This window comes from Mesocricetus auratus, unplaced genomic scaffold (genome assembly GCF_017639785.1).
Source record: "Mesocricetus auratus isolate SY011 unplaced genomic scaffold, BCM_Maur_2.0 Super-Scaffold_100006, whole genome shotgun sequence".
NCBI lineage: Eukaryota > Metazoa > Chordata > Mammalia > Rodentia > Cricetidae > Mesocricetus > Mesocricetus auratus.
In genome coordinates, this window is record NW_024429190.1 from 104,956,419 (window position 1) to 104,980,850 (window position 24,432).

The window sequence follows — 24,432 nt, forward strand, 5'->3', positions numbered from 1 at the left end:
AAAACGACCCCCCTATAGAACCGACCATAGTGTGTGGCACTATTAAGAGATATGGCTTTGTTGAAGGAAGTGTGTCACTGGAGGTAGGCTTCGAGGTCTCACAGTTCTCTCCCTGGTATCTGTGGATCCTGATGAGGAACTCTCAACTACCTCTCCAGGACCACGTCTGCCTGCATGCCACCGTGCTTCCTGCTACGACAGTGGACTAAACCTCTGAACTGTAAGCCAGCCCCAGTTAAATGTTTTCCATTATAAGAGTTGCTGCGGTCAAGCCGGGCGTTGGTGGCGCACGCCTTTAATCCCAGCATTCGGGAGGCAGAGGCAGGTGGATCTCTGTGAGTTCGAGGCCAGTCTGGTCTACAGAGTGAGTTCCAGGACAGGCTCCAAATCAATACAGAGAAACCCTGTCTCAACCCCCCCCAAAAAAAAAGAGTTGCTGCAGTCACCGAGTTTCTTCCCAGCAGTAAAGCCCTAACTAAGGCAGCGTGTGTCATCATGCCCTTGCATTTGTGAATGGACATTGTGTGGTCCTGGGACTGCAATCCAGGGCTACATGCTTTCCTGTTCTTCCTTGGTGGAGGGCTAGGCTGATCTCGGGAGGTCTGGCTAGAGGGTGTTGAGGGTGAGAAGCCCTTGTCCCGAGGGACTCTTTCCTTCACCCACACCCTTTCTGAGGGCAGCAGGCTCACCATGCTGGGATTCCATTCTGATGGCACCAAAACAAAACAAAAAAACCCACCACCACCACAACAACAAAAAACCCCACAAGTAGGCAAACTGGGGAGCAGCAGAGCAGAACTCAGGTGCAGCCGCTGTAAGTCCACCTTACCTCTCCCGCAGCCCAGCCTACTACCTGGCCCAGATGAGGTAAGCAGGGAATGGGAGGAGCAACGGTAGTAGACACAGGGGCTGACCACCATGAAATTGTAGGTCCTACTTGGCGGGGCCCCGAGGTAACCCCCAACCCTCTGGCATGAGTTCAGGCAGAGACAGGCAGGGGGCTCTCCTCGCCGCTGTCCACCGCCTGCTTCTATTCCTGTTGCCATTCACAGGCATCGGACCCACACATATCAGCAACCCGTATCCAGGCCTCACCCTTGGGTTTACGTTTCAAGTGGGGCTAGACCCTGAGCAAGTGATGACCTGCAGAGCTGCATGGACCACTCCCTGCCTAGGCTCCAGATCTGACCCTAACCCAGCATGGCCCCATCCAGAGGTTCCCCTCACACCTCTCCCCCTCCCTTCTACTCTCCTCCGTACTGACCATGCATGCCCTTGGCTTAAGTCCTTTTGGGACCCCAGTTATCTCTGACTTAGAAGACTCAGACTGTGTCAAACTCTGCTTTATTAGAATAGAGAAAATAGGCAACAGGAATTACGCTTGGTGCTGGCAGCTCTAGGTCCCCTGTACCGGCTCCTCTTGGCCCCATGGCCTGGGAACTCCCCATACGACTTCCTCGTGTCTGGACCCGAGGAGGCCTCCATTTTGGAAAAGCCCACAAAACGGGAGTTTCCAATGTATATTCTGCTACCAGCTTCGTAATTAGCAGCAAAACGCCCACAACGACAGCAAGAGCAACAAGGGACTGGACTCAACACTTCAGGGAGGGACGTGGAGGTCACCGGGTTCACAGCGCCAGCCACGCGTTACACCAGCATCACAATCACGGACAATACAACGCTGTGTGCCTGGCCATGCCACTTCAGAAGCAGGCAACACAGGGGGAGCTGACGGCAAGGACACTCCTGTGGGCTGGCACACCTCTTCCCAGCATGAGGAAGAGAGGACGACACACATGTTCACATTCTCTGTGGGAGCTGTGTGGGGCTGCGGGCAATCGATGTAAGGAGTCTGGGGGGACACACTTAAAAAGCGCACACAAGGCTTCCTACCACACTAGACTGCGCATGGCGGGCGGCCAGGGCTGCCGTGGCGTGCATCAGCCGGTGAGCTCCACGGGCAGCTCCCTGCCGCAAAGGGCTTCCCACTGCCGTGCCAGCAGTGAGATGAGCTTTTCTCGGCTCTCGGCACTGGGGACAAACACCTGCCACTGGACCTCCCGGCCCTGGCCAGCCCTGCCGGGATTACCTGGCATCTCCCCAAAGTGGTCCAGGGTGACACTGCCCATGAGGTCGTGACCCTGCGTGTCATCAAACACTAGAGTAAGGGCCTGTGGGTAGGGCTGGTAGCCCATGAGCACCCGGTCCAAATCGCGGACGCGGCGGCCATCATCCAGCCGGTATCTATCCCTCTGTGGTGGCTCTTTGGCAAATTCAGGCAATGGGTAGTGGATGTAGTCCTCATCCAGGAGGAAGATCTCAGCACTGGTGAGCAAGAGTGTCTTGGGGCGCAGTGGGCCCCTGTTCCGTCCAGGCTGTGGTGTGATCACCTGGAAGGCCTGTACATACAACAAGATGCTGAGGGCGGGAGCCTTTTCAGGGTCAGCCATCTTCTGTGCCACGATATAGGTCAGGTCCCCAACCTCTTCCTCACTGGGGTAGGTGAACTTGACGCGGCTGGAATGGATCAGCTCATAGTTCTCCATTTTTCCTACAGGAAGAAAGGACACCAGGGCTGCAGCCTGAGCTGGCCTGTGGTGGGGTTGGAAGCAGCAGCCCCTTCCTACCCTAGATTCTAAATGAGAGGTAGCTGAGGGTGCTCCAAAGCCTGGGCTGAGAGAGATCTGCTGGACGGCACTCCCGGGGGGAGTCTCTGTCATGGAGGGGCCCAGAGGGCCCTGGCCAGCTACGCTGAGAAGGAAAAACCGAGGCCGTCAGGGCTCTGGGGTGGACGGGGGTACCTGTGTTCTTGTCCCCAAATTCTGAGTAGAAGTCCTTGTCAGCAGGCTCGGGTGAGGGTGTGCGCTCCAGCGAGGAGAGCACCAGCATGAGGTGCTGGAGGAAGGAGTGTGTCAGGTAGCTGTCCCGGGTCAAGCATGTGACCACCTGCGACGGGGAGGAGCCTGCACAAGAAGGGGCTGGTCACAGGTACAGGCCACCACCCTCACCCCACCCCTGCAAACCAGAACCCTGAGGGTCCATGTGGGAGGGCATCGTGGACCCAGGGAAGTGGCCATATCTCAGGCAGGAAGGGCTGAGACATTTTTCTGGAAGGGGATAGAGGCATTAGGGAAGGAGCTTAGCTTTCTCTCTTCAGGAAGTGTGAGTCAGAAACATCCTGCCCCCAGGCCCAGGGCCCACTCTGCTGCCATTCAGGTTGGCTGCTCCCTGAACAGCCTCCCCGTTATAAACACTGGGGCGGGAATCCTGCCGCCTCAGCAGTTCCTCAAGCTGCTTCCTCCCACTCGGGTAGCTGGCTTGTGAGTGGAGATAAGGTGTCCAGTGATAATCCACCCGCATGTTCGAGGTGGGAGCCCACTGGCGACACTGGCCTTCACCCAAACTGGGATCAAACACATTGGGTCACTTACCCGTCAGCCGGAAGTACTGGTCAAAGAGGCCAACATTGACTGACTGCAGGTCACTGAGCTTGAACACAAAGCACTGAGAGATGTGGAAAGGACTGTTGTTATAGTCTGCGTTTTTCTGATGCCAGAAATCTGTGACGGAGAGAAGCCATGGTTAAACATGTCCAGCAGGAATGTTGCCTGGCAAGGAGCCACAACCACCTGCATATATGAAGGACTTCAGTGAGACTGGGTGTGGGCTGTCAGCCTCATCTAGCTTAGCTCAGCAGAGTCACCACATTGTTGGATGAGGCTCCCACTGAGATTCCTGCATGTGACAGCTAGTTCCCAGGCATTCATTCCCTGGCATGGCACATCCATATTTGACCTTAGGTCCTTAGGACAGTTCTAAGAGGGAAATACTGTTGTCACCCCTTCCTCAGATAAGGGCCTCTAAGTCCAGCTGGTTTTTAATCTGCCCCTGCTCCGAGACCCTGCAGGCTGGAGTGCCTACCCTGTAGTGGTTCAGAGAAGTAGCGGCGGAGGCCGTCATGCAGCACGAAGTACACAGCCTTGGTGGAGAGCAGCACACAGGCCGTCACTTCCAGCCCCGGGCTCTGGTAGAACACCACTGATGACCACAGCAGATGCCTCAGCTCCTCGTTCTCAACCTGGGCAAAGGGAATGCAGGAGAATGGGGTGGGGCAGGCCATACCTTCCTTCCTCCCAGACGACACTCGAGTGCAGACTCCAGGCAGCACGTTCCCTGTTTGTGTCAGCCCTGCTACTGTGCTGACTCCTGGGAACAGCTCATGGCCTTGGATGACCAGGGACAGGAAGCTCATCTCATTTATCAAATCAACTCAGAGCAGAGAAGAGGTAAGAAAAGGAGACAGGCATGGGGGTATATATCTGCACCAGGGCTACAGAGTCACATATGACAGAGGGTACACCCGGCTGGGGGTGGAGTGGCAGACCTGGTGACTCAGACCCTCAATCCTGTGAGCAGATGAAACTGAGGACCCGAGGATGTCCCCTCACAAGCCCCGCCTACCCTCAACACTGACTGGTACCACAGCAGAGCTCACACCTCTCTCCACACAAGCGCCAGCCAGCAAGACCAACGGCTGGGCCAATACCTCGGCAATGCTGCTGTGGAAGAGGTCAATGATGGCACGTCCCCGAAGACTGGCAATGTGCTGGAGTGACTGGCAGACTGGCAAGTGGGGGGGGATCTGATTCTCCTCAGATGTGGACTGGATCAGGCGCTCGCTTGGGTACTGGGCAGGGGCCTCAGCTTGTGCTAGAGCCTCTGCTTGGGCCTCCGCTGGAGCCGGAGCCTCCGCTGGAGCTGGAGTCTTCGCTGGAGAAGGAGCCTCCGCTGGAGCTGGAGCCTCCGCTGGAGATGGAGCTGGAGCCTCCGCTGGAGATGGAGCCTTCGCTGGAGCTGGAGCCTCTGCTTGGGCCTCCGCTGGAGCTGGAGCTGGAGCCAAGGCATCTGCTGGGACTGCAGCCGGAGCCGGAGCCACGCGTGGTCGCTGCTCACCACTACATTGCCCAGTGACCCAAGAAATGCCAAATAAACATGTGGACCCCACAGAGACTTACGACATGTGCACATCAGAGTGTGATGTCAACTGTCACCAAGTGCCACCCTTGGGCCGCTGGGTGATCTACTTCATCACCAGGTGCTTGAAGGGAGAACCACATAGCAGAGGGACAGTATCAGGCTCTTTTTTCTTTCTTTCTTTTTTTTTTTTTTTGGTTTTTCGAGACAGGGTTTCTCTGTGGCTTTGGAAGCTGTCCTGGAACTAGCTCTTGTAGACCAGGCTGGTCTCGAACTCACAGAGATCCGCCTGCCTCTGCCTCCCGAGTGCTGGGATTAAAGGCGTGCGCCACCAACACCCGGCTTCTTTCTTTTTTTTAAAGACAGAGTTTCTCTGTGTAGACTTGGCTGTCCTGAAACTCACTCTACAGACTAGGCTGGCCTCAAACTCACAGATCCGCCTGCCTCTGTCTTCCAAGTGCTGGGATTAAAGGCGTGCGCAACCTCCACTCGGTAGGCCCTTTTCCTGAACAGATGTGGGCAGAGCAGACCACCTTAGGGCTGAGCCAGCCATACACCTGTAATAAAGGCTTTGGCTCATGGACTGAAAGCTCTTTTTATTTTCTAAAATTTAACTTTATTTCATGTGCACGGGTGTGAAGGGGCCAGATCCCCTGGAACTGGAGATGGAGACAGTAGGTACTGGACACTCAACCATCTTTCCAGCTCGTCTTGAAAGCACTCAGAGGCCTCAGAAAGACCACTTCAGGGTTATTACTTGGGTACAAGGTGTCAGATGTGTTAGAAATGCCACCCTGGAGTACTTACGCAAGAACCCAGTGAGAACCTGGGTATGTATATGCAAGCAGCAGGGGAAGCAAAACTGAAGTGCTCTTTGGCTGTTTTGGGGTGCCTCTAGGTAGCCCAGGCACTCAGTCTCCTCAGCCCCCACTGTGCATGGCCATGCTAGAATGTCACTGGTCTATCCCAGTCATAAGACCTGCTAAGGTTCAGAAACCTAAAGCCCATGGGAGCTGCGAGTCTCCAGCATTCTGCCCCACCCAATGAGAGGGGTGGGGTCTTTGGGATGCTGCCCTCTCCATCCATCAGATCCGGTTCAACTGCTGCAGTCCCTGGGGTCAAATACCCACGAAGTTGCTCTTCTGCTGTCATGGGAGTGTAGATACAGCTTCAGGAGCCTGGTTTCTGCAGCAGTACCAGGAGCAAGCCAGGCTTGTGGTAGCTTAGGAGGAGGACAAGGTGCATACCAACCAAGCTTCATGTGGTAAGGGAAGATTTGGGGACAGCCACTGCTGTACAGGTGTAAGGGGGGCACTGGATTCAGCTATAGGAGTTGAAAGCCCTTTGGATTATCAGCTGAGTAATGACTGAGGGGAGAGGGTAGACCCAGGAGATGCTAAAGAGAGTCAGAGATGAAGACAGGGTCTCAGCATTCTGCCAGGACAGTGAATGTGAACTACTGGAATCTCGCCCCGCCCCTAGGTGGGGAAATTCTGCAACAGAGAGCAGGGCCACTGACAAGAAATCCAAGGGGAGGGACAAGTGAGAACAGGCTCTAGCTGCCAGCTCCTTCCCTCTAAGTCCCTCAATCTCCCCGGCAGAAAGGAAGACCTACCCGCACACTCTGGTCTTTAGAAGGTCCTTTGGGAGGGGCTCCCAAGTTAGATACAACTCAGTCCTTTCTGAGAAGGGTTTTCCTGTGGGGCCAAGCTATGGGCTTTGGGAGCTGGAGTGGGTGGGGTACCTGGAGCAGTCCCTAGCTGGCAGTCGGCCCCTGGATGAGGCCCCTGGTGGAGGAGGAGGAGGACAAGCACAAACCAAGCCTGGGCCTCTGAGAGGACACGGGCAGGATCAGGGACACCGTGAGACTGGCTTGCCTGGGCTGCTTTGCCGTCTCTGGGCGTCTGGAGCATCGGCTCAGGGTGGTCAGTGTTGAAGGGAAGCCAGAGGAGAGGGAGAGTAAAGGGGACTCCCACAAGCACAAATGCTCAGAGATCACACCCAAGCCAATCCCACGTCCCAGGCCCCGGGAGCCTGCCCTAGTCTCACCTGGCCCTGCTCTTGGCAGACTGGCCTTTCGCAAGGGGGCTTCGGGATCTTGGCCCAGCTGCAGGGGTCTTGGAGATGACGATAGTCTTCAGGTCCTGCAGTGAGGCCCGCAGCTGATTGTAGATGCGCAGGAAGTGGAACTTCTCGTGGGGCAGGACAAAGATGGCGGTAACAAAGCGGTAGCCCACCAGCAGCTCGAGCACGTGGCCGTCAGCAAAGGCACCCCGCGGCTGGGTGCAGCTGCGAGTGGGGTCCAGCAGCACCGTGGAGAGCGGTACCCGGCTAAGCTTGAAGCTGTTGCGGTTGCGGCAGTTGTGGGTGCCACGATTGGGCATCGGGTTGAAGTCAGCCTTGATGACGTTGAGATGCTGGGGAGTGAGCAGCAGCCAGTAGGGGATGGCGGCGGACTTGACGGCCTCAGAGGGCGCACAGCAGGAGCGCCGCACCGCCGAGCAGAGCGTGCAGCTGGCCCATTCGATGTTGCCTGAGTAGTCCCCCGCAGCCGTCTGGACCATGCGCTTGTCGCTGTAGACCAAGTAGACAGGGAAGCAGCCCTGGCTGCGCTCCTGACAGCCACCGTCCACCTTGTAGAAGGTGAGCAGCTGGCGCAGGAACTCCTGCAGGCTGGTGTGGCTGCCGTAGAGGATGGGGCTGCACAGCATGGCCATGTGCTGTGGTGCGAAGCAGGAGCGCAGGTCGGCATGGAACTCATGCAAGTTGGCAGCGTCCGAGATGATGAAGAGTGTGTTCTCACTGTGCCGCACCTTGAGGACCAGACACAGCTCCGGCATGAGGAAGCCAAACTCAGTGAGGTCGCCGTGTGGGAAGCAGAAGACGAAACGCAGGGAGGAGAGGATGTGCTGGCTGCTGCCTCGTGACTCTTGGTGTGGGATCTCGAAGACGGCGATGCCGAAGTCAGTGAGCACGAGGCAGGCAGCGAACTGGCGGATGCTGCCCTGCACGTGGATCAAGAAGCACCACAGCACCTTGAGGATGCGGATGTGCTCCAGCAGGAAGTCCTCGTCAGCGCCCAGGGCCCACTCCAGAGCCAGGCGCTCCTCCTCCTCCTCCTCGTCCTCCTCTCCCTGGCCACTGCCCTCCTCCTCCTCTGTGTCTGGGGGCCCCATTTCAAAGTAGCGGTTTTCAGCAACATCCTCCTCTTCTTCCTCTTCTTCCTCTTCCTCGCCCTGTTCGCCCTGGGCCCCCTCTCTCTGGTTGGCGGCCTCAATCCAGGCCGGGAGCTGCCGCTCAATGGCCTGGCGGATGAGCGTGCTGAGGCGCTGGATGAAGTCCTGGTTGGTGGCCGTGTAGCCAATGCAGGTGAAAGGCAGGAAGATGATCTGGCCCGACCCAGGCACCACCTGAACCTCTGGCTCCGAATGCTCTGGGCTGCGCAAGAGGACACTGGGTTAGGGACACAGGGACATTCTATCCCCTAGTCTGCTATAGTACCCTGACCCTGGGAAGCCAACCCATGGGTCTCCTGAGCCTCTCAAACAGCTGAGCCTGTTCAAGTGGCTGCCATCAGGATGGGTGGCCAGCTCGAGTCCAGGCTTCTACAGACTCAGATCACAGCTACCGACCACAGCCTGCACAAACCAATCTGGCTTCCACAACAAAAGCATTACATAGATTTCTGTCATTCGGATGCCTCCAGATGTCAAAGGGGCAATGAAATACTCCAAGGTGTAAATCCCTTTGTTGAAAAATGACTATCTTTGTGGACATTCTGATTTTCCAGGGCAGTAAATCAAGTTGGGTGGGTCTCAGGACCATCAAATTTAAATCCCAGCCTCTTTTGCCCTCTACAACCCTCGCATGAACAAGAATTAGAAATATGCCTCTGTAGACAGGCAAGGTGGAGCAAGCCTTTAATGCCAGGACTGGACAGAGACAGGTAGATCTCTGTGAGTTCTGAAGCCAGCCTGTCTATGTAGTGGATCCCAGGACAGCCAGGGCTATGCAGAGATCCTGCCTCAAAAATAAACAAACAAATAAATAAGTAAATATTGACTTCTGTAAAGGGCCAAGGAGCTAATGTTTCATGATGTGTGTGTGTTGGCCCTATCCACATAATTTTGCTTAAACAGGAATTTAAGAATGTAATAATCAGGGGCTCGATAGGTGGCTTAGGGTTAAACGTACTCAGCATGCACACTAACAACCATCTGTTGTTGCAGGAGATGTGATGTCCTATCTTGGCCTCCAAAGGCAACAAGCATACATGTCGTGCACAAATGCACACATGCAGGCAAACACTCACACTCTTAAAATTAAAATAAACTTTGTTTGCTTGTTTTGAGACAGGATCTCTTTATGTAGTCCTGGCGGTTCTGGAACTTGCTATGTAAACCAGACTATCCTCGAACCTATAGAGAAGTGCCTGCTTCTGCTTCTTGAGTGCTGGGATTAAAGAAGTATACCACCATGTCCAGAAAAACAAACAAATTGTAAAACACGGTAACAACAAAAAGCAGCAGCAGCTAGGCATGGTGGTATACTCCTTTAATCCCAGCCAATAGGTGGCAGAGGCAGGCCAGTTTTGTGAGTTCGAGTCCAGCCCAGTCTACAAAACAAGTTCTAGGGCAGCCAGGGCTACAGAGAGAGGAGGCCCTGTTTCAAAGGCAAAAGACAAACACAAAACAAAAACAAAGCAACAATAACAAAAATCAAGCAAGGTGGAGTGGCTGAGTTCTGTGGCCCTGACAGAAGGAGGTGCCAGGAATTTGAGGTCAGCTATAGCTACATAGTGAAACCCCATCAAAAACAACAAAAAGCTCCACCAGCAAACAGAGAGAGAGAGAGAGAGAGAGAGAGAGGGAGGGAGGGAGGGAGGGGGGAGGGAGAGAGAGAGAGAGAGAGAGAGAGAGAGAGAGAGAGAGAGAGAGAGAGGGAGGGAGGGAGGGAGGGGGGGAGAGAGAGAGAGAGAGAGAGAGAGAGAGAGAGAGAGAGAGAGAGAGAGAGAGAGAGAGAGAGAGAGACTGCTTATCCTTGACTTGCAGTATAAAACAACAGTGGCCCAAAATGGCTTTGGTTTGCTAATCTCTAGTGCAAAATAATGTCAATTACACAGCTGAGGAGAAACAGACAGAGCTCCTCTCAACTGTGGTGGAGAAAAGAGACTTCTACAAACAGGCTACTAACAAAAGCCTGCAGCAGAGACTACGGCTCTCTCCCTTACCTTGCACCACCAACAGCTCCTGGTACATCCCTTAAGTCTTCCGAAGCCACCTGACAAGAGAGAACAGTGAGCCTCAGCTGCTGCAGCTACTCCTGGGCTCTGACTGGGTGCTGCCTCGCACCTCCATACTCCACCCTGGGTGTGCTCTGGAACTCTGGGGAAACGCTCATTTGGCTATCTTGCTAATATTCAGTAGGGCTGGCTTTCCCATCCATCCGACTGCACTTACACACCCAACCCTGTTTCCATGGAGGTCTGGCATCTGGGGGTGGGGGTGGGGTCTTTGTGCCACCCATGGGTCCAGGCAGTGCACACGGTGAGAGGTGGTCCTGACAAGTCCCCAGTGCTTTCTGTCTCTTTTTCTATAGCCTTGAGACAGAGTACTGGGGACAGACAAAGCCTCTGCAAACTGTCTTAGTATCACATGACCGTGACTCTGCTGTGCAAGAATAAAGGAGCAGGGAGGTTGCAGGCATGGAGCACACAGCACCAGACACTCATTTTCCTCTTCTTTTTTCCAGGGACAGAGGTGGGTCCCAGAAGCCTGGACAACAGCTACAAAAAAGGGTTACAGTCACACTGTTCAGACCACCACGGTGACATGTGGGAAGGGACAGAGAAGTCTTGGGGTGCTAGGCATTAGGGGAGATTCCCCTTGGGCAGCCAGCTCACATGTGTTCAAAGAACGCCCACCTTCCCCATCCCTCAGGGCCCCAGCATTGCCTGTTCTCATGGGGCAGAGGAGGCCAAACTCACACCCTTACCCACTTGGTCTATGAAAATGACCCAATCAGAGAAAGACTGCATGTCATGCACAGTACCCCAGGTCCCCCTCCAGGTCCCATCCCACTGTGAACAATGCCAGACGGCAGCATCACGGTTGAGGGAACAGTCCCCACCCAGGAGGAGGCAAGGGTATGTTACCTGTCCTGTGGGGATAGATTCCAATGAGTCAGAGCAGTCTTGGGCAATGGGCCGGTCCTCGGGGGGTAGACTGTCAGTGGATGACACGCTGCTGGCCAGGGCCTCTTCCTGTACAAACATGATTCCTGTAGAGACGGGGTAGGCGGGCGGGCGGGAAGAGCGGCTGTTCAACAAGAGGCTAGGCCTTGGGCTCATGGGCTCATGGCCAGCCACTAGCCAGACCCCAAATCATCACATGGGTCACAGAATAAAATGCAGTAATTCAGAAACTCCTCAGCAACTCAGGATGGAGCAATTGGCTGCTCTCTACTGTCTGGGAGAGGCTTCCTGAGCAGACTAACCAGGGAGGGGGTCATGAAGACCAAACCCTTAGAGGTGCACTCTCCAGACTAAGATAAAACAGTGCACACACAGAGACATGTACAGAGAAAAGCAAAGACCCCTATCCTAAAGTCTCTCTATCTCTCTTTTGGTTTTTCAAGACAGGGTTTCTCTGCAGCTTTGGAGGCTGTCTGGGAACTCGCTCAGTAGACCAGGCTGGCCTCAAACTGACAGAGATCCGCCTGCCTCTGCCTCCCGAGAGCTGGGATCAAAGGCGTGCGCCACCACTGCCTGGCCAAGGATCTCTTCTTACAGATTACAAAAAGGGGAACAAGTTGTTTGAAATCTCTGTGAGAATGCAGAGAATAGGAACAGGAACGGCACGGAAGGATGACCAAAAGATACAACACACACAACGAGGCTTACACAAAGAAAGACAAGTTGAAATAGGAGACTGCTTTCCTCTTATATGGCATGGTTAGAGCACAGAGCCTGACCCAGCCTTACTAGAAAAGGTGGGCACTGGAGTACAAGCTGGTCAACCTGCCAGGAAAGCAGTCTGGTGATATACTGATCAACAGCTTGGAAATATTGGGACACTGTACAAAAAAAGGACTACAAGTGACTCCGTGCTCCTATCTGGCAAATTCCAAGCATAGGACTAATTACCAAGAAGCCAGGCTTGCAGACTTGATTCTCCCAGGGTTTGCTGAACACAGCTGGGGCCTGAACCCACAGGCTGCTTTACCAGGGTGCCCCGCTGACTGTCCTATGGGTAGTAGCAGTCCTACTCATGTACTTTGGAATGCACTGGATATTTAAGCTATACTAAGGGTATTTTATGGATTGCCTGTTTGGATCCATTATCTCACTCCAGTTTGCAACTTGGTTAAGGGGAACCCCTCCTCCCAACTTAAAAAACAACCAAACAACAACAACAACAACAACAAAAACATGCTTCAAACTGTAGCTAGCTGGTCTGGAAGAGTCCTGCCTCCACAGCCTGGCTTTGCTCAACAGGCACCACGGCCCAACTAGAGGACTGTACTGTGCCTCAGAGCCCACATGACATCTTGTTCAGCTTGCCTGCCGCCTAGGACAGGGCTACTCACACAGCCCAGGTTCTCTGCCCAAAGGGTAGGCAGGCAGCCCAAGCTCAGATACCCCATGAAGCTAAGCTGCAGAGGACGAGAGGGAGGACAGGGCAAGCACATAGCCATGCACCAAGCGCCAAAGCCTTTGCTTTTGTTGCCCCTGCTCCTGAAATATCTTAATCCAAACCATCCTTCAAGACTCATCTCTGGTACCACGTCTGCTGCAGTCCTAAAAGTACTCCCAAACTGTTCTAGCTTGTTCTTCCATAGGCACACAGTCTCTCCCCAGGTGGCTCCACGTTCCTAGAGGCACCGTCCTGGAACCCCAGCTCGGGATGAAGGAAGGAGCCACTACCGACCGCTCCTGCTGCGCCTTAGCAGGGCTAAGCACCTCCCCAGCATCAGCTCATGCGCACCTCTTGTCGTTTACCACATTTCATCAAATCTAACATCTGTGGATGAGGTGCCATCTTGGTCATAGCAGATGTCCACGGGAGGTTCTCTCACGACTCCATCACGATTACCAGCTGGCTGACAGCAACTAGGGGACGTCACTGACTGAAAGACGCATCTCGATTTCAGAGAAGTCATAGGGTGGAAATGTGTGCGTCTCAGAATCGGTTAAGTAGGATGTATCCACTTCATGGCTGAGAAAACAGCTTACAAGAGGCTGCATGTTGCTTGAGATCTTATGGCCAGGAAGATGGGACATGAACTCAGCTGCCGGCCTGCTTCTGGTCACTTCTACAACAGACTTCTCTCAGCCCAACAGGGCTGGAGAATGAACTCTGGCATTGTGGACATTGGCCCCTATCAGCCACAATCTCCCGCTGCTCTGGGATGACCAGAGGCTTAGTGTTTTCTGGATAGCACCCCCTTCAGGTAGGGCTCAAGTGCCCAGTTTCCTCACAAGTGTGTTCTCTATAGGTCAGACTGAGAGCCAGCAGGGTAAATCAGTAAAGCTAATTCAGGAAAGCTGTTCTCACCCAGGTCAGTCCCAGTGACACATGATCAAACACACATATATGTGGGTGCCTCACATTTGTGAGGACAAAAAGAAAGAGCAGTATTTTCCTGCCACTACCCCCCCCCCCCCCGGCCAGCCTTGTTTGGGCACGAGGAAATGCAGACAGGACAGTCTGTCCACTTCCTTCCTGCACCATGGCCTGTACAAACAAGTGGTCAGAAAGGGCCACTCAGCAGATGGGACAGGGACATCAAGAGCCCTCAGACAGCCCTTGACCTTTCTCACTTCTCACCCAAAGGAAAGAGATGTGCACACAAAGACATCACTGCAGTTTTATTATAAGAGGTGTAAATCTCTGACAACATCTCTCAGTATCCAGTGACTGGGGAAAGGGGAAAGACTACAGAGCACCCAGGGGTGAAAGGGCACCAAGGAAGGGGTAGATGAGGGTTGCCTCAGGCCGCAGACTCCACCTCCTCAAGGCAGAGGGCTGCTGGCAATTGCAGCCTGGAGGAGACACCCATTCCTCCTCGCAAGCCAGGATCTGCTTTTGGTCATGTTCCTTCTCACTTGCCCGCACACACACAATGCACGCACGCCCGCACACTCACACATGCACGCACACTCACACACAAACACATGCAAACACATGCACTCACACACACACACGCACTCACACAAATGTATGCACTCATACATGCATACAAGTGCATGCACACACGCACACTCACACACACACATATACGCACGTGGTACTGATTCAACAAATGCTAGAACAGGTTATATCCTGGACCTTGGGACCTTAATATCACCCTGTCCCCAGAGGTCTATGGCTGCATGCTTTCTATGTAGTATTACTAATACTGTGGGGACCTGAAGAGAGGTCAGGGAAACTTCCTCACAGAGACTCAAATTTTCTTCCTCTTTTATGGAAAAACAAATAAAACTTTTTTGTCAAAAGTTTGACAAAGCCAACGGGCAAATGTGCTGGCGCCTCCCTCCACTGTTGGATTCTCAAGGCTTCCTTCCTACACACCGCCGTGGTGACTCCGGGCTGCTGTGCACAGGGCTCTGGCCTTGTCTCTTTGTAGCTCATGCTTCTGGCCCTGACCAGACCGCTGTGGAGGGTTCTACGCCACCACGGCCTTTCCCTGCTCTCGGTGTGCATGACAGTTTGGTGCTGCTAGAGGGGAGAACTTCCCTTTCCCCAGGATCTCAGCTCTCCCTAGAAAAGTTTCCTCCAGTGGGTCACCAGGTCAACGAGTAGAAATACATTTCTGGCTCTTAAAACCTAGGGCCATACTAGTTTCTCAAGACCTCACACCAAGTTCTGCGTCTCCAGGAGCCTGGGTGGGTGGTGTTCTTTCCTGTGTGTCCCGAGCCTCAGCTCCACCTGGGACGGCATACCTGCCCCTCTTCCGTTGGGGTCAGGCCGGCAGCCACGCTCATGGTACCTGGTTCACTCACTCATCTCCGAGGATGCCTGGGTTCAGAGGTGAAAGCCCTTTGAAAATGCTCACACAATAGGCGGATGAAAGGGGCTGCTCTTCCATGGGTCCATGGAGACAGACAGCCCATCTTGGACCCATCAATGCAGTATTCTGGGGCTTGGCCATACCTTGAGTGCTAGAGGCATCACAACAATATAAGTAAGCTCTCCACACAGGGATCTAGAGCTGAAAGTAACAAGGCCTGACTTTCTAGGAGCTGACCTGCCCACGGTACAGGTCCTCATGAGCCAACAGCCTAAGCCTGCTCAAAGGGCATTCTTAGCTCCCTGTCCAACGCCCTACGGTAGCCTACAGGAATGGGATGTGATGTAAAGGGACAGGGAGTCCTAAGCAAACAACAGCGCTGAAATCAGGCCGGGCACCTCCCTGCCATGTGCCACCCAAGGAGCCAGCCTGCAGAAAGTGCCACCCTCCCTGTGCCTGACCCGTAGAAAGCAAGTGCCAACCTTTCTCTCTCAAGCCTAGTCCTGCCCTCGGTCCAGGCAGCACTGAGCAGCTCAGCGAGGAGGAAGATCTAGTCATGATTACCTTGGTTGGAGAGGATGGGCTGAGGCAGGGAGGCTGAGGTGGGAGCTGTAGTGGGAGGGCAGCTGCTGGGTCTGACGCAGGGAGCAGCTGGGAGCCGGGGGTCATCAACCTGAGGAAGAGTACTCAATCAGTCCAGGAGAGAGAAAAAGGTCAGGAAGAACAGAAGTGCTAGGGTCAGGGATGGGGAGGAAAGAGCTCAACATCTCTCCAGAGGATGCTGAAAATTACCTCATACAATCGAATAGCAGGTACCATCACCGTACCACTTGAGGACCCAGCCTGAGGTTTCATGGGGAGGGGGGTGTTAATGATCAGATACCATGAGGGATTCCATGGCTCAGTTTCCCCAAGAAAAGTTCCATCCTTAGCCGACTCCCCCCACCCTAAAAAGCTTACCTTCTTTTCTGTGGTGCTCAGTTTGGACTTGACGTCCTTGGCTTTCTGAATGGCTTTCAGCACTTCCACGGTGTCCAGCTCTTTCTCTGTGGTCGCTGCATCATCGAGACAGACCTACAGAGCCCAGAGAGCCGCTTACAGCACGGAGACGGCTGAAGCACATTGGGAGAACGGTGGGATCCTGCTGAAAATGGGTCTGAGCACCCTAGAGGCCCCAAGAAGATACTGGAGGCTAAGGGAGGCTCTTAACACAATGTAACTATCCTTGGAGGGCCCTTGGAGGCCCTCGCCACTAAGAGGGGGCACCAGCCTCTTGGGGACTAGGAGAAGGGAGTGAATGTGCTGTGTTCTACTCAAGGCAGAGCACAGCAGAACTGACTGTCAAGGAGCAAGAGGAGGCCCTTCTGGACAAGGGACCAGTGGGGCGGAGATATTAGTGCATGGAAGAAGGCAGGAGCCCTGTTCTGGAGAGCTGTGGACTGGCGTGCAGGCAGAAAGGCCACAGAAGCACAGAGCAAAAGCACTGGACAGGCGCTTGACACCACGGAATCAGGGAGGTTTTTCTAGCTCTGGAGTCAAAAAAGGGAAGACATCTTTTTGTCTGCTGTTTGTTTGTTTATTTATTTAGAGACAGGGTCTCTATCACTCAGGCTGGCCTTGAACTCTGGGCAACCCTCTTGCCTCAGATCCTGAGTTCAGAAGGATAATCACAAGTATAATCAATTATCTCCAGCAAGAGACGACATCTTATGGAAATTATCTTAGGGGCAATGTGGGCAAAGAGGCACCTGGTGGGGACAGAGAGGGGCAGGAGACGGATACAAACAGACCGGCAGAGATCTCATGGGCTGGGATCTGGAGAAGACAGGTTCCAAGGACTGGTGAGAGAATGGGAATGGGGACAGTGGTGGGAGGCTGAGGGAAAGGAGCACACTCGGGTGAGGACCCTCTTGGTTAGCTTGGTGGCACTTGTACTGTCACAGCCAGTAGGCAGCAGGCACAGGGCTGGACTGACCCAGTAAAGGGAAAAAGGAAATCTCAAAGCTGGTAGGTAAGTATCAGGGTTACCAGCGGTCCAAGAAATCAGTAACTGTAGGCATCTTATTCTAGGCCCCTTGTCTAAAATATCCAATATATTTCTTTCCTTTTCTTTTTTCTCTTTTGGTTTTTCAAGACAGGCTGTCCCGGAATTCAATCTGTAGACCAGGCTGGCCTTAAACTCACAGAGATTCACCTGCCTCTGCTGCCCAAGTGCTGGGATTAAAGGCCTGTGCCACCACCACCCAGCTTCCAGTGTATTTTTTAAAAGGTGAAGATACTCCCTCTATGCCTGGGTGCTCCTGGAGACTTCCTGGCCTCAAGTTCTGGCAGACATGCAGCCCGCTAGGGAATATGTGACTGGGAGACGGGTGGGAAGTGCAGAGAGTGTTCTCATAGGGAGCAGTGGACTTGCGAATCTGAAAAGAAGATGCCCTCTCAAGCAGACAAGGACCTTGCTTTGCCCATCCAATTTCCCTGCCAGTCTCTCTGGGCTCTGCTGGTGGTTCTGGGGCTTACCTCAGAGGCTCGTTCTCCGAACTGGGAGAGCACTTTGGTCCGGTAGTCAGGGATGATGCTTAGAGGGTTGTTGAGCAAGGCCACTCGCTCCAGACATGGTAGGCTGCCTATGCTCTTCACCTCCTCCAACTGCAAGATACAAGTGCCATTTGTCTGCTTCCTCTAACACCTCAGCCACAGACTACACACTTGATGGCTGCTTTTAAGTGAACAGAGTGCTATTGGTTTTCTTTTCTTTAAGACAACGAACACCAAGGCCCAACAATCCCAAGGCTCTCAGGGCTGGGGCTCACCTGCTCAATCCTGTTGTCTCTGAGGTCCAAATTAACCAGAGAGTAGAGTTTGTGCAGGCCGCTCAGACTCTCTAGGAAGTTGCCTGCCAGGTTTAGGGTTTTGACATTGCCCAGTTTGGTGTGCACGCCTTCCAGGGAGGAGAGCTTGTTGTAGGACAGGTCAAGGTGAACAAGGTTGTACAGGTGCTGTAGCAGCAGGAGACACAGAGCGGCAGCACAGGTCAGGCTGCCAGAAGTTACTGGGCCCTTCCAGACCAGTCACTTTGCGAGTCTTTCTGACAGCACTGGGAAGAAAAGCCCCTCTCCCTCTTTCACCTGCCGTAACCCAGTGGTTCCCCTTGCAGGGAGGTTAGGGGTGAGCACTGACAACCAGCCTGCCTGCCGTCATCACTCTGTACTTTTCTAACACTTGGGAACTGAAACAGTCAGTCAGTGCGCTTGCCTCTGGGCCCATCAAGACAGCAGAGCTCTAGGGAACTAGTAGGTAGACATTACCTGTAGATTGTCCACAACTAGTACTCCGTTGTGACTCATGTCCAGGTATTCAATCTTTGGAATCAGTTTCTTAGGAAAGAAAAGAATGTCCAGTGTTACTCAAGGGGGCAGGACCCTACACAGTCCATGTACTCAGTGGCTAAACACACTTTATGTCGGCTTATCTTCAAAGGGCCACTGACATCTCCCAATGCCCACTCAGCAGAAATCCAAAGGAACCCACTGTTTGGGCAGAACAACTGGCTTAAGTAATACAAATGGTAGTGCCTCCAAAAGACAAGGGACCTGTGCTTCTTCTTTTTCTTTTTCTCGAAACAGGGTTTCTCTGTGGCTTTGGAGGCTGCCCTGGAACTCACTATGTAGACCAGGCTGGCCTTGAACTCACAGAGATCCGCCTGCCTCTGCCTCCCGAGTGCTGGGATTAAAGGCGTGTGTCACCAACGTTGTCTGACTGGGACCTGTTCTTTCTTAATCCTGCCCACCCCCACAGGGTAACAAAAAGAATCACACCCTTAAGGCCTTTAGGATGCCACTCTGACACAGGCATACCTGTGTTCTAGGCAGTGAGTTTTCTGCTACTCCATCATTTACCATGGTTTGTTATATCAAGTGCATACATAAGTCATATGCTTTGCTTGGTTGTATGTGTTAACTCACTATTTTAAAACATTTCCATTCTGAAATTTAACTTAAAAACTACAAACAATGTGTGGATTACTGAATTTTGTGGTCCTTCAGAAAAAGTAAAACATAATAGTCAATCCTAGGGTCTGGAAGCCTTGGGAGGCTGCCGCAGGCATACCACAGATTCGTCGATCTCAGAGATGCTGTTGTGACTCAGGTCTAGAGTGGTCAACGCTTGCCACGTAGGGATGACAGCAGTCACAGTGCCTTCAAGGGTTGCGCCTTCAGGCTCCCACTCATCAAATTCTGAGGCTTCAGGAACAAGGACTTCCTGCATAAGAACATCTGCTGAGGCCTCACGCAACATTAAGTAGAACGCGCTATCGTTGCAAAATTTAAGGAAGAGCCGGGGCACATTTAGCATGTGGAAATGAGCTTGCATTAAAAAAGGGCTTTGGTTTATGTGTCTTAGAGCGATTGTGAAATAACTGAAAGGCTTAGAATATGTTCTGGTCCTGTGACTTCAGGAACAAATGGGCCTCGGCTATGCAGTAATATCTTTCCTGGCTTAACCTGCAGAGGCTGAAGGTCTGAATTCATGGTGTTGCCAGGCAACCACACTTTCAGAGTAGTCTCCACTGTAGACATCAGATCCCTTAGCCATAACTTCACAGGCAGAGAATCATCACCAAGACAAGAGCAGCAGTACAGAGCATCAGACAAACACAAAAGCAGAGCCTACCTTCATAGATGTTGCTGAGAATCTGACACTCATTGTGGCTAAAGTTGGCTTGGAGGTGACCAGTCCTCGGATTTGCTTAGCATCACAATGACTTATCTGGAACAAACAACAGCTGTGTTTCGGAAATGGCATCTTGGCCCCTCAGAAATCCCAGGAACTAGATGTTCATCCCACAGGCAAACTCAAATCCCTAGACAAGAGATGACTCAAACCTGGCCTCTTTCATTCCCCAGTGCTACTCAGTGCTGATAAAGATTTTAAACATCTAGCAAGAAAGGCATCTAGCCAGCTATGGTGGTGCATACCTTTAATTCCAGCACTCGGGAAACAGAGGCAGGCAGATCTCTGTGAGTTCGAGGCTGGCCTGGTCTACAGAATGAGTTCTGGGACAGCCAGAGCGACATAGTGAAACCCTGTCTAAAAAATGGACTCTCGGGCTCATTATGAGCCACAGAAGGCATGGCAGGGAATCAGTGCTGGAGAACAAGGGAATGTTTTCCTCCTGCTTATCTAACCTGCCCACTGTCCTCTGGCCTAACTTCCTCGTCCTCCCAAGCCTCAGTTTCCTCCACTGTGAACTGAGAACGAAAGCGTCCACATCTCACAGAGAAGCTGGGGAGACTTATTCAAGAATTCATGGGCACTGGGTAGAGCCGAAGACAAAGTCATGTTCGGGAAACACATGCATAAAAAACAGCTTTTATTGTTTATTACCCTCTCTTTTTAAAAATGACAGCAAAGTTAGTGTTTAGAACCAGAATTCAGTAGGAAGTAGTGGAGAGCACTGCTTGTTAGGTGTGGGTGCCAAAGATGGCAAAGACCCTCCCACGCCTTTTGACTTGGAGAACAAAGACTTGGCCTTCAGGATGATTTCCGTGACTTCTACCTGAGCAGCACACATTCCTGCTCCCTGAGAGGGAACTAGGCTCTGGTGCGCCGCTCTCTCGTACTTCTTGATGCCTACCACAGAGATGGAGAACTCCCAACCAGCCGAGGGCAGAAAAGGCTCCTTCCTGTCTCCCTCCCTTTCTGGCTTGATTCACCTGGACGGGATCTGCCAACACAGCGCCAAACACGGAAGCAACAGCCTTACCACTGGCTGCCACAGCCACGCCCTTACCTCCACCTGATGAAGAGACTTGAATATGGAAAGGTCAAAGGGCAGGAGCTGCTCCTGAATATTGCTGGTCCCAAAAGGTCCTTCTGTGCCAGAAACCTGAGGCCAAAGATGGACTTAAATTAGGGATGCTGTAGCGACCACTCCTGTTCTGCACTGGGGTGAACGTGGCCACTTGAAAGGTATTCAGAAAACGGACCATGGCGCCCCCTGGTGCTCACAGGCAGAGGCACAGTATCAACACCACCAGGAGGCTTCATCCACTGAGGCCCCCAGCTTTGGTCTCTTCCACATACTGCCAGCTGCTGAGCTGTCAGCATTAGAGCCCCCTGAGATGCTACAACGACACTGCTGCATCTTTACCTTAAGATACTTAAGGCGACAGGTGAAGTCTAGGATGTGCCCAAGATCAGTCTTGGCATCGCCGCTGGCACAAGTAGGCTTTCCTTGCTGCAGCTGCTCCGTGACAGCATAGAGCTGCAAGGGCCTGATGGCAAAGACCTCGCCGGCTCCCAGAAGCTGTTCTCCTGTAACAGTCACACCCAAGGGTGAGTGTCCAGCCCCAGCCCCAGCCTGCTGCACAGCAAGGAATAGAAGCACCAGGCCAACGGGTAATAAGCGTGCAGCAAGCACCTATGACAGGCACCCACCATGCACAGTTAGTCTCAGGTACACACGAGCAGCCTTCGGAGCTCACACTGCACACAGGGCCATCCTAGACACACAGTGAGGGAGAGGGATGGACTGAGGGGCTGGGGGGAGGGAGGGATGGACTGAGGGGCTGGGGGAGGGAGGGATGGGCTGAGGGGCTGGGGGAGGGGGAGGGATGGGCTGAGGGGCTGGGGGAGGGAGGGATGGACTGAGGGGCTGGGGGAGGGAGGGATGGACTGAGGGGCTGGGGGAGGGAGGGATGGACTGAGGGGCTGGGGGAGGGAGGGATGGACTGAGGGGCTGGGGGAGGGAGGGATGGACTGAGGGGCTGGGGGAGGGAGGGATGGACTGAGGGGCTGGGGGAGGGAGGGATGGACTGAGGGGCTGGGGGGAGGGAGGGGTGGACTGAGGGGCTGGGGGAGGGAGGGATGGGCTGAGGGGCTGGGGGAGGGGAGGGATGGGCTGAGGGGCTGGGGGGAGGGAGGGATGGACTGAGGGGCTGGGGGAGGGGGAGGGATGGGCTGAGGGGCTGGGGGAGGGGGAGGGATGGGCTGAGGGGCTGGGGGAGGGAGGGATGGACTGAGGGGCTGGGGGGAGGGAGGGATGGACTGAGGGGCTGGGGGAGGGAGGGATGGACTGAGGGGCTGGGGGGAGGGGGAGGGATGGACTGAGGGGCTGGGGGAGGGAGGGATGGACTGAGGGGCTGGGGGGAGGGGGAGGGATGGACTGAGGGACTGGGGAGCCAGCCTGAAGAGTGAGATCTAAGGCACTGAGCCAAGAGGCGGCTGGGAGAGGCAGCGCTCTCGGTGCCGCAACTACTCTGCACCCTCTAATACGCAGAGACCAAGGTCAACTATAGACCTAAGATGCCAGAGTTCAGACCTTAAATTGTTCCTTCTAGCAGGCTTCTGAGCCTCTGACCCACTAGCGTCCTTACCTTTAGCTCACGGAAGGCAGTAAGATACTAAATGTAAGACTGTTGGCAGGGAGTGCTCATTCCACTGCTGTTAACTGTTAATATGACCAAGACCCAAGACTGGCTTCTAATTACAATTTGAACACTTCCAAGCACGGACAAATCAGGTGCAAGACGGCAGCATGCCAGCCACCTTCCGACGCCCCGTGTGAATGGGGAGCAGATGCTGAGACTTAGGTGAGTCCCAGGCACTCACCTTACATAAGCCTGGCTACCTGAGTTTGATCCCCAGAACCTACATAAAGGCGGAAGGAGAGAACTGACTCTATCAAGTCGTCTTCTGATCCCCACAAAAAAATTACAATAAAGAATCCTAAGCATGCAGGATCCTCACCTGCAGGGTAAGTAGGTGGCTAGACTTGGCTGGGGACTAGGGCCAGGGCCAGGGACGTGACACACTCAAGGAGGTGGGACCTGGCTAGGATCTAACAGAGGAGCTCGGTGCCACCCTGGGCCTACAGCTACCAACTAGACTAGGCAAATGGCCCTCAGCATTTCAAGAGCCAATGGTTACGTACCTTTGTCAAAGAGTTCTTCAGCCAGTGCTGCAGTGATACCATTTATTTCCTGTGGAGGAAATGAACCCGACAGTTAGAAGTGCACCTGCCCCATCCCCGGGACTGCACATTCCCACTGTCTTTCACTTTGCTCCTGCAATGCCAGCTCTAGACCTCAGGAATGGTCAATCTCTTGACTCTGCAATAAGAGTCACCTACAAAAGTTATGCTTGAGAACCGCAAAATCAAATAAAACAACACAATCACAAGAAACCCCTTGTGATGTCTTACGCATGTCTATTTTGTGTTGGGCTGCATCCATAGCTATCCCACAGCACGCATGGCCTGCAGGTAGCAAATAGGAAGGACACAGCTTCTAGACGGTGAACAACTGAAGGAGGGAGAAAGTCTAGAACGAAGCAAGGAGCGTAGAAAGGGAACTGTGTTTCAGATCCACGGAGATCTGAACCGTTTCCTCAATAGCAGCTGCAGGTCGGCACAGGCACTGTGGCCCAGGAGTCAGCAAAGCCTGACTTGTGCCAAGGGCTGACACCCCAGGAGAGGGTGTGGCAGAGGAGAGGAGAGATCCTGTTTCTTTTGGAAAAGAGGCCCTGATTATACAGGTAGAATATGTGACTATGCAGTGCCAACTTTCCCTAGGAATGACTATTTTCTCCTTCTCTCATGTGCAATGTTTCTTCAAAGAGCCAGTCATGGTGGCCCATGCCTTTAATCCCAGCAATAGGGAGGTAGGCCAATCTCTGAGTTTGAGGCCAGCCTGGTGTACAGAGCGAATGCAGGACAGTCAGGAGTCAGGTCTATTACACACAGAAACTCTGTGTTGAAAAACAAATGCAAAACAGCCGGGCATTGGTGGTGCACGCCTTTAATCCCAGCACTCAGGAGGCAGAGGCAGGTGGATCTCTGTGACCAGCCTGGTCTACAAGAGCTAGTTCCAGGATAGCCTCCAAAGCCACAGAGAAACCCTGTCTTGAAAAAACTAGAGAGAGAGAGAGAGAGAGAGAGAGAGAGAGAGAGAGAGAGAGAGAGAGAGAGAGAGAGAGAGAGAGAGAGAGAGAGAGAGAGAGAGAGAGAGAGAGAGAGAGAGAAGAACAAGTGGCTATCTGTCTCTTTCCTGGGCTCGTTTCTTCCAGATCACAGCGGCACCACAAAGCTGGGTCACTATAAAGATGCAGCAAGGGTTTTTTCGAACGACACAAAGAGGCCTGGCAAGAACCAGTCCTCACTCCCATGAACAGCTAACATGGTGGCTTTAAGTCACATCAGACAATGGCTGAGTACTCGATAGGTCCTGGCTTACCCACCACTCTACAAGAGGAAACTGTTACCTGTACCATGTTATGCAAACACAGGTGGACAGCTTTAGGGATACTCCTATAAACCAGCAAAGCTACACTCAAGCACTTGGTCCTCTCTGAACATAACCAATCGCCTCTGTACTCAAATAATCACAGGGTCCAGAGAGATGGCTCAATGGTTAAGACACTTGTTACTCTTCCAGTGGACTTAGGTTT

At 53.3% G+C, this 24,432-nt stretch overlaps 1 protein-coding gene across 2 annotated transcripts in view; it reads right to left on the bottom strand.

The window, feature by feature from the left end:
- Nucleotides 1-1,328: 1,328 nt before the first annotated feature.
- The window catches only part of Nisch (nischarin), a 36,402-nt gene continuing 13,298 nt past the window's right edge, over nt 1,329-24,432 (bottom strand). Inside the window, exons 4-21 of one of the 2 annotated variants that reach the window (XM_005085222.4) lie at nt 22,919-22,967; nt 21,137-21,300; nt 20,777-20,872; nt 19,657-19,752; nt 19,093-19,245; nt 18,291-18,359; nt 17,796-17,981; nt 17,503-17,631; nt 15,946-16,059; nt 15,550-15,658; nt 11,129-11,253; nt 10,205-10,254; nt 7,024-8,412; nt 4,547-4,955; nt 3,922-4,078; nt 3,432-3,560; nt 2,802-2,963; nt 1,329-2,551 (exon numbers count right to left, since the gene is read on the bottom strand). In XM_005085222.4, the coding sequence (XP_005085279.1) occupies nt 1,941-2,551; nt 2,802-2,963; nt 3,432-3,560; nt 3,922-4,078; nt 4,547-4,955; nt 7,024-8,412; nt 10,205-10,254; nt 11,129-11,253; nt 15,550-15,658; nt 15,946-16,059; nt 17,503-17,631; nt 17,796-17,981; nt 18,291-18,359; nt 19,093-19,245; nt 19,657-19,752; nt 20,777-20,872; nt 21,137-21,300; nt 22,919-22,967 (4,197 nt within the window). In that variant the 3' untranslated portion in view covers nt 1,329-1,940. Of the gene's footprint in view, nt 2,552-2,801; nt 2,964-3,431; nt 3,561-3,921; nt 4,079-4,546; nt 4,956-7,023; nt 8,413-10,204; nt 10,255-11,128; nt 11,254-13,828; nt 14,994-15,549; nt 15,659-15,945; nt 16,060-17,502; nt 17,632-17,795; nt 17,982-18,290; nt 18,360-19,092; nt 19,246-19,656; nt 19,753-20,776; nt 20,873-21,136; nt 21,301-22,918; nt 22,968-24,432 lie in introns of those variants that run through there. The other variant, XM_005085223.4, reaches the window with a different exon arrangement.